Genomic DNA, 10,000 nt, shown 5'->3' on the forward strand with positions numbered 1-10,000 from the left:
TGAATTCTTCCAGAGTGTGATCTTTTGGCCACTCACTCACACACACACACACACACACACACACACACACACACACACACACACACACACACACACACACACACACACACACACACACACACACACACACACACACACACACACACAATGATCCATATTGAGAGCTAGTCTGTGTGTAATGTGTACTATTCAGTATCTTGACCCAGGCAATGAGCCAGTTTATCTGCTGAAAATGTGTGAATGTGTGTGAGTGTGCGTCTGTGAGTGTGTGTGTGTGCAGTGTACGGTGGTGGTCACTTGTAGGGAGGGAGTGAGTTAGTGGGTGAGTGTGTGTGTGTGTGTGAAAAACATCAAACTATCTCATCAGTATGGCTCATGCCGTGGCTGTAAGGGCATCTGTTGGTACAGTGTGTGTAAGAGTGTGACTAAGTGTGAGCCTCTGTTGAGCGAGAGAGGGAATGTACGTAATGAAGAGAGAGAGAAACAGAGGGATGGTTAGAAAGCAAGAGACAGTGAGGGAGTTGGGGAGGGGGGTGAAACAGAGAGAAGGAGGAAAGGAGAGCAGAAGACAAGAGTGAGAGAAAGTAGAAGGGGAGGCACAGAAGACAGAAGAAAAACAGGAGGAGGTGGAGACAAAAGAGAAAGAGGGACAGAGAGAGAGAGAAAGAGAGAGAGAGGGACAAAGAGAAAGAGGGACAAAGAGAGAGGGACAAAGAGAGAGAGAGGGATAGGGAGCGAGAGAGAGAGAGAGAGAGAGAGAGAGAGAGAGAGAGAGACAGGGAGAGAGAGGGACAAAGAGAGAGAGAGGGATAGGAAGAGAGAGAGAGAAAGCGGACACATACAGTAAGTGTGCTGGAGTGTGTGAGCTCTTACCGGCGGGGCAGCGAGCCATCCGTACTTGTCCTCCGTGCGGTTCATGTCACGGTCGAAGGCATACAGCTGGTGATAGCGGAGGTGATCTGTGTCCACCAAGTTGAACTGGCGACGGGCATAGTGGTAGCTTTCATTATTCCCCTGCCTGGGGAAGTCCAGCCACTCTGGATGGCCAAACTCATTACCTGCCAGACAGGGAAGACAGAGAGAGGGAGAAACAAAATGAGAATGAGAGACAGAGAGAGAGAGAAAAAGAGAGAGAGAGAGAAAAAGAGAAAGAGAGAGAAAAATGACAGCATGGAATGTGTGCTCAGTCAAGTCAGTTTTTTTTAGAAATACAACTTCATGTTCCAAGCAGACAGACTACTCATTATGGCGATGCCATTTTCATTTTGAATGATGCAACCCCTTGAAAAAAAATGAGTGTCTGGTGCAAATCTTCCACCTGTGGTCAGACGATCGTGACATGACATTCTGCTTGTGCTTAATGAATGCGTACCAGAGAGTCCAGTAGGCCTGATGTTATTACCCCACTTATCCTAAGCTAACTCTCCCCCATCCCCCCTTCCTCATCCCCTGCATAACCAGAAATACTGCCCGGCTGATAAACATCAGCTTCAAAGAGGCCTCCTCCTCCGACGAAAAAAAAAATGGAATCTATTATCTGGCGAAGAGAAAAGAAGAAGGGGAAAAAGACTTTCAGATATTAAATCCCACAGCATCACTTCGATTCATTTGCATAAGATGTATGCAGAATTAATTCACCACAAAATATTTATAACACTTTCGCAACAATGAGCGTGAAACGCCATCAAGGCTCCGAGTGAATAAATAAGTGAAGCTTTTTTTCCTTCCTTTTTTTGTATAATACATTTGATCACTATCTTGTCAAGGAGGTTGAAACACCCGATGAGGGATCCTCACCTTTTGAAACCTCCTCATGTGTGGTAATGAATGCTGCATGGGATTTCGAGACGCACGGGTGTACGCCACGCTTTGTGGGAGTAGATCAACTCTGATGCCTTGAGCTCAGATGTGTAACCTCTGCCCCCCCCCATCAAACAGAAACCCAAACAATGCTGATTATGCGTTTGTGATGAGTGTACGGAAAGCCTTGCAGTCCAAAAAGCGTCTAAAGGGAGGAGAACCATACGAAAGCTAAACAGCAGAGACGCGACAAAGACTAGTGTTGGAGTGAATGCATGGCAGAGGCAGAGGAGGATAAGAAGACTGAGGAGGAGGAGGAGGAGGAGGAAGAGTGCAAGAGAAAAGGAAAGCTTTCAGCAGGAGCAGCGGCAGCCACGGTGCGAGTGTGGGCAGAAGCGTGTCCGTGCAGCTGAACAAGCCGATGGACTGAGGCGACAGCCGCGTCAGGCAGCCAGATGAGATAATGAATCAGTCATCGGCTGGCACCCTGACATCATAACACAACAGCGGGGGTAATTGAATTTTAGAGGAGGAGAGAAACTTGCTGACAAAGGGTGGGGGTGGGGGGGGGGGGGGGTGGCAGGGTGGTGGATGAGCTGGTAGTGCCGGGGAGGACTAAAACAATAGAAATTAAGTTGCCTGTTTATTCAACAGGCGAGGGAAAGAAAGAAAGACAGAAAGAAAGAGGGAAGGAAAGAAGGAAAAGAGAGATATGAAGGAGAAAGAGAGAGACACAGGATGAGGCAGAGCAGTTGAGGAGTGACAGACACTCTAATGAACAACATTAGCAGGCTGTAAAAGACGCATTTAGTGGTGAGCTGCAGCCTCAAGACCAAACAGGCACTTATGAATTAGGAGTGTTGAAGAAGTATCACAACAGAGAAAGAACGAGAAAGAGCAAGAACATGGATGTGGATGCGCAAGTGATGGAGGGGGGAAAAAATCTAAGAAACAAGGAGACAGGGAGTTGAAGACTGTCTTTTTGGTTTGTATCTGCAAGTTATCCCTCGACACTGACTAAAAATACCAAAACAATATGGAAATGGGCAGATAACCAGCCAGTTCTGACAATAACAGCCACAGCATGAGCTGGGTACTCACCAGTCCCTCGGGGAACGGAAATATTTACCACTATGGACACCGCAGAGACACACTTGTGCGTGGATGTAAACATCATTTGGGGCGTGAGTCCACATTGCAGGACGTCGCACACGCATTCACTATCTGATTTGATTTTGTCGTCAGAAGCGGCTCGCGGCCGCGGCTGCTCGGGGTGTGTAAATACAGAGGAGGTGGGCGCCGAGGCGCCGGCCATCTGCTGGGTTCCGAGCGCGCCGACACATCGGGGGCCCTGTCAACAGCAAGCGCGCAGACAGAGGGCGGCCCGGGGCTCTGTTGTTTGACTGGTGGCGAGACGTAGGCAGAAGTATCTCCGAAGGCAAAGCCGACAGTCTGAGGTCTGACACAGCTGGAATTTCCGTGTGTGTGTGTGTGTGTGTGTGTGTTGGGGGGAAGGGGGGTGTTGAGTTGGCGGCTAAGCTGCCTTTCCTAGCAAACTGAGAATAAAGTAAGCCTCAGAGGGAAGGCAGAATGATGAGTGTACCAGCTCTAATACACTCCACTCTGCACTCACACACACACAAACACACACAATGTTCTCATAAAAGTCTCGTAAAAGCACGCATTACAGACAGACATAGTCAGAGAAATGCTATTCTTGGATGAAACATCTACTTATAGAATGTAATGCCACATGGATAATATGGTTGCCTTTTGGTGTTTGTAAGTCAGAAGCAATACAAGCAATTATGCTGAGCAGCCTCTATACAATACACCATATTGGCCTCAAAATACATCTGAACCACATCAGCTAAAAGGACAAGAAGGTCACTCCATAATCTTCAGAGACGGGTGCATCTTCATCACACAGACACAGAAAGTCAGTGTTGTTTACTTGCCGTTTTCCAGTCAGTGATTTAATCGGACTGTTAATTAAAGTGGAGAGGGCCTAGTGGGTTCCCTGAGGGACTCCACATCTCTTTTGGCACTGTTTAATTAAACATAAGACACGCCTCATTTTCTCCCGCTCACTGCATTTCGTCTGCATGGCCTCAACAACGATGCTCCAGTGGTCCCTGTGTACAGCGTCCTTGCTGTCACCAATTATAAGACATTATGGGATTACTGTCAGATTTGTGGCTGTAGGACTCCAAGGAGGACGACAACTATGGACTACACACGAACACAGCAAGTGCAATATTGAGTAAATAAAGTTTAAAAAAAACAAAGCTAGAAGAAATACAAAGATGTTTTTAGATGGTAATTATAGTTGCTATTATGACTTCAACCAAACTTTTCTGAAGTTCTCGCAAAAACATAACATCGCTGAAAAAGACATTACTTTCCGTGAGTCACCTTTGTGAAAATGGAGCATCTCACAAGGCAATCTTTCACATATTAGATTGGGACAGCAATAGAGCAATCAAATCAAAAGAGTTTTGGATTTTTCTTTCAACAGCTAGGAACTGGTTGTCCACGTGGCTGTGCAAAATCTACAGTGGGCAATGACATAGGTAATTGGGTATACTTGTGATGAACAGCATAGAGTTATGAATTTGGATTTAAGACTTTTTCATATCAATCATTCCATGCACATACAAAAGGCAAAATTGAAGCTTCTGTTTTTCTTCAAATCTTGCCCCTGATTTCCAAGGGCTGTTGGACAAATCTGCATGCTATGGAGAAAGAGCCAAACCCAAATTGTTTTGTATAAAGAATGGATGTGTATTGTGCCACTTGCTTGAGCATGTTATTAAAAGTGACATTCATGGTATTAACAGGGTATTAACATGGTATTGATGTGTCTCTGTTAATGGGTCTAATAACATTCCAGACATGGCCTTTCTAAAGCGAATTATCTTTTCATTTAGTTTCATTAGCATTACATTTCATTGTATGACCAGCTATTCCTATTTTAATTATCATTAATTAAAATAAATAGTACACAAATCACCCCTACATATTACAGTGCTAGTTTCTCATGTTGAGATAAAAAGATCTCAAATCTTGTGCCAGATAACTATTGGATCCAGGACACCATCCTTTCTTCAGGCAATCAACAGCAGGTAGAGCTAAGGGTGGTTTTAAATGCATTTAAATGAAGCCTCGACACACCATCAGGGATTGGCACGAATCAAATTTAAAAAGGCAATTCAGATTGGGAATGATTAAACATATTGCCATGTTTTTAAATGGGAGTATCAGACAGTGATCAGAGAATCACATTTTTATCATCTTAAATGCCACGAAAAAGGTCCCACTTAATCATATCATATCAGGGAAAATATGCCTCTAATCAGAGTCACTGAACACAAAGGCCGGGGAAAAAGGACAGACATTGTTAAAATGGGGAGTGAGTAGGTTCATTACGGAAAAGTGGGTGATTTTGGTCCAATTAAACGTTGCACAGTCAAATCGCTTTCTGTCAGTGCTTATTCCCCGTAGGTGGGTACCACAGAGTACGCCCCCCGCCCCTTTCCCTTCGTTGAGTGTATGTCTGACTTTCTTTTTTTTTCAATTACTGTGAAGGACAGAGAGCGAGGGGGGGGAAATGGCTACAAACCACCTGCTCATGCAAGGTCATCTAAAAGTTTTCACCGCATTCTGAAGGTCGGGTTTTAACATAAAAAAAGTCCTGTACATTCACGGACTCTCTATTTCCAGCGGAGGCTCAAATGATAAAGTCACTGAAGCGTTTCATGGGCACTTCGTTGCGCTGCGTTTTAATGCCAATGACACCCGGGAAAAGCTTCACAGTGTCTGTGTGTCTCTCTCTGTGTGTGTGTGTCTCTCTGTGTGTGTGTGTGTGTGTGTGTGTGTGTCACTCTGCATCACAAGTATGCATTCTCTCTGTGTCCTTTTAGCATCTATTGGCCGAGAGTAAACAGACATGCCCTCTTTGGGGCCCAGCAGATCGAATTGATTTGCTTGCTCAAACAATTTGTTCTTGCTCAGCACCGCTAAATGACTCCACAGCCATTGATCCATTGACACGACATGTCATTTCATATTTACCAAACTTCTCCTCCTTGTCCCTCTTTTGTGAGGAGAGGGCGGGCTTTGGCATTTCCACTAATGTTGTTGACATACTGCCTGTCTCCCGGTCGGCCTCCTTTACAAGCCGTTCTTCTCTTTTTTTTGTGAAAGAGATTGACAATAAACGCTAATCTGATTTAACAATGTCTCGTTGCTGGTTGACTTTTGGAGAGCAAAACAAGCTTTGAAAAGTCAGAGCCCTTTCAAACTCAATAGAAGGTTTCTCGGAGAAAGAAAGCAGCGGCTGAGCCTGTCTCGCTCCGGCATGTTCAAGAGTGAGCTGAAACAGGTCTCTCTCGTCGAATTCAAGGTCTATCGACTGAGCGTTAGAAGCAGAAGAGAGGAACAACCCGACCGTTCATCCTTACTCTTATTCCCTCTGATTTCAGCAGAGGACAACCACTCGGAGACAGACAGCGTAAAGGTCACCTGAGGGAAAAATGGAAGAGAGGAGGGAAGAAAAGAAAAGGAGCGGCAAAAAACAAAATGGCCTCAAAACCTGGTATTTTTCATAGATCGTTGATACAAACCTATCTATAAAAGCTAAGGCTATCCAAATGATATCTAGTACATTGGGCATATAGGTAGCGAATATTACTAGTGCTGAATCTCCCTGTCTGTTTATGAGTTGCCAGTACATACATTTTAGATACACACTTACACTAACTCATACCACATCCCCTAATCCCAGACCAGATTAATCAGGGTGTTCAGCTAATCAGGAGGAGGGAGGAAGCTGAACGCCCCACGCTGTGGATCAGTAGAAGCCACCTGAACGTGCACCTCTGTTCCCTATGACCTGCACACCCAGTCACCAGGTGGGGCTAGAACGCTGTTTAAAGGCAGGTTACTGTACTGTGACTGCCTCTCTGTGTGTGTGTGGGTGTGTGTGTGTGTGATGATGGCATGTTTCTACAGGTCTAACACAGGTCATGGGCATCATCTATTTTTAATCAGAAAGACAAGACCAAAGGGTTAACGGCCTCACCAGCACACATCCATCGATTGGAGGTCGGCAGCACTCCGCGCTGGCTGTGATGCTAAGGCAGGCCAGACGGGACAAGGAATGACTCCACTTTACCCGCTGTGACTGATGGAGATGTTTATGAGTTTGCCTGTTTAAAAATGTAAAATGGCTGCCATCGCTGGGGAGCCAGAACATCCCTTAGCAACTCTTATGAGAGGCAGGCTGTCATATAGACAAGGGTGATGGGGACCACATCACACAAAAAGTGATTATGTCGTGCAACGCAGCACTGTATAACACACAGGTCAGCACATGACATGGCAATTATACGCCGTTGTATCCTCCTGTGTGATCGCCTTGGATGACACTGTATCCGTTAACCTCAAGGTTCACTTGGACAGTTTTCATTAAGCAAAGGTTTATCTGGACAGTTTTCATTAAAGAAAACATATCTAATATAACATGATAAACAACACCATGTCACCTTTGTTATGAAACCTATTAGTGTACAGTGTGTTCTGACCTTTGAATGCGGAATATTGATCGATTTCAGTCGCATCGTGTCATCCATTGGGTTGTGAAGTTATGGTAAAAGAAAGAATCTCATTATTTGGTAAAGGCAAGAACCAGATTAAACGCTGCATGACAAAACCACACTTGCATGTCTGCGGCTTATAAATTCACACTTGCATTTAATCAGAGTGCAAAACCGTTGGAGGAAACATCATCTTACAACCACAGCAAATAATATAATTTTTATAGATCGGTAAGCCTGAGCACGCAGCGAGGAGAAAACAAAGGGCTTGTGATACAGTAAAGTCTTTCCAGTTTATAGAGACGAGTATCAGATAACATGGCGGCGATCCCTCCACACTCACCTATGAAGTTGAGGTAGCCTTCACCACCGAGCACATGCGTTATCAGCCGCATCATCTTGTGGAGCTGTATGCCGCGGTCAATAACGGGCGTCATGGGAACGAAGGAGCTCATGTTGGTGTACATCTCCTTGTCCATCAGCCAGAATGCCAGGGTCTTGTCCCCGACCAGGGCCTACCTCAGCAGGGGGGTGGGGGGGGGTGGGGGGGTTTGGTTGACAGGAGAGAAGAGACAAGGTGGGGGGGTTGGGTTGGTGGACGTGGAGGGTGTAGAGACGGGGAAGGTGGGGGTGGGAGAGAAGGGGAGGCCGGGGGTGGGGTTGAAACAAGGTCATTTTCATCAAGAGGCACTTTGCATTAATCACCGCACCCGCTGGACTACACGTGGCTCTGTGCACTTTTACTGACTTCCTAAGAGATAGAGGAGGGAGGGGAGGGAGAGAGAGAGAGAGGGATGGAGGGAGGGAGAAAGAGAGAGAGACAGGCTGGGGGAAAAGGGAGAGGTAGAGCTGGAGAGGAAATCACATCCTCGCTGAATTCACTCAAGTCGAGGAATAACCTGTGGCGGTAATCATTACTCAAGTAGACAAACACACCAGTGTGCACCCCCCACACCTGCGACACAAACACACACACACACACTCTCCCTTTTTTTACTCCAACTCCCTCATCTCGTGGAATGTATACAAACAAACGCTGGATGTGCTAATTTCTAATTTCACTCTGCCACGTGTTCCCTAACCTGCAGTGACACCAATTTCCATTCCAAATGACTCATTGATTACATTTGCTCCTCTCCTGTGAGGCTGTGAAATGGGGGTCGCGCTCGCCGTACCTGGTCGTGGCTCTCCGCATACGCTATGCACTTCTCGCTGTACCGCCGATTGGTCAGTGTGTACACAATGTTGCCCATGTCCCAGTCCTCGTCCTTGTACTCTTTGATGATCTGAGAAAGAGGGAAAGAGAGAGAAAGAAAGAGAGAGAGAGAGAGAGAGAGAGAGAGAGAGAGAGAGGGAAGAGAGAGAGAAAATAGCTTTCAAAAACACTGAAGCCATTTTCTTGTTCCTCTTTTTCTTCCTCCCCCTGCTCTGTCGTTCACTCGTGTTTAACCTGAAGAACTTGGAGCGCGCCCATTTGCCCATGAGCCTCATGATGGTATTCCGAGCATGTGCGCGGTTCTTGGCATCACGTTCCATCCTTCTGTCAGAACCCCCTGCAGGTGTTTCTCCACCCCTGGAATCACCACAGGTCTCATTTTCTTCATATACAGACTTCCTCGGGCACAGTTTAGCATCAATCATCCTTTATTCAATGCTAATATATTCCAAGGTCAGTATCACAGAGGAATAGTGGAGAGGGGAAGGAAAATAATGGCACGTCTTCTGTAGCAAAGAATATAGGCCTACGTCAATCACCTGTTCTGTGAAAATACCTGCCGGCTGATGACTGGACAAAAAGACATTGCGCTTTTTGCAAATAAAGATAAAAAAGAACTTGATGGTGAGACATGATGTGAAAATAAAATAAAAATCACCTTAAGGTTATGAGTCACGAGGTTATGAGTCTCATGGAATTAAACTGACCTGCACACATATTACACACATATTACACTTTAACCTGGATATCAGATGACAAATCACACAGCATACATAGAATACTACACATAAAGCAAATCACACATTGGAAGTAGTTGTTCTGTCAACACACAGCCCTCGGACAAAACTGCCATGTGTAATGTAAATCAGGTTTATAGGCCTGTAAGTATACTTGCGTATACAAGGAAATTGGTCTCTGCATTTATCCCATCCATGAATTAGGGAACACACAGAGCACACAGTGAGGTGAAGCACACACTAACCCGGAGCAGTGAGCTGCCTTGCTACAGCGGCACTCGGGGAGCAGTGAGGGGTTAGGTGCCTTGCTCAAGGGCACTTCAGCTGTGCATGTGGGCATGGGAGAGCAGTGCTCAACCACTTCCCCCTCCCACATTTTTCCTAATGGTCTGGGATCGAACCGGCAACCCTTCGGTTACATGCCTGAACCTCTAACCAGTAGGCCACGGCTGCAGCTGTGGTTTCACTGTTGTGTTTTAAAATGTTCTACCAGAAAAAAAGGTACTAGACAAGGTATTTGTCCTTCACCAAATTGGCACAAAATTGGCAGCCAAAACAAGTTCACTGAAACTAAAACAAATCAAAACAGTTACAGCCGAGGTTAACAAATTTCACTCTTAATTTCTCTCCAACAATGAGGTGAGAGAGTC

At 45.7% G+C, this 10,000-nt stretch overlaps 1 protein-coding gene across 1 annotated transcript in view; it reads right to left on the reverse strand.

Annotated features, from left to right (window-relative positions):
- The window catches only part of LOC143121733 (1,4-alpha-glucan-branching enzyme-like), a 103,719-nt gene that overhangs the window by 31,811 nt on the left and 61,908 nt on the right, over positions 1–10,000 (reverse strand). Inside the window, exons 11-13 of the mRNA XM_076282298.1 lie at positions 8,573–8,683; positions 7,741–7,912; positions 874–1,058 (exon numbers count right to left, since the gene is read on the reverse strand). Of these exons, the coding sequence (XP_076138413.1) occupies positions 874–1,058; positions 7,741–7,912; positions 8,573–8,683 (468 nt within the window). The remainder of the gene's footprint in view (positions 1–873; positions 1,059–7,740; positions 7,913–8,572; positions 8,684–10,000) is intronic.

This window comes from Alosa pseudoharengus, unplaced genomic scaffold, assembly GCF_046254945.1.
Source record: "Alosa pseudoharengus isolate Yale_2024_CS ecotype anadromous, Long Island Sound unplaced genomic scaffold, YU_APseudo_1.1 YU_APseudo_1.1_scf_13, whole genome shotgun sequence".
Lineage (NCBI taxonomy): Eukaryota > Metazoa > Chordata > Actinopteri > Clupeiformes > Clupeidae > Alosa > Alosa pseudoharengus.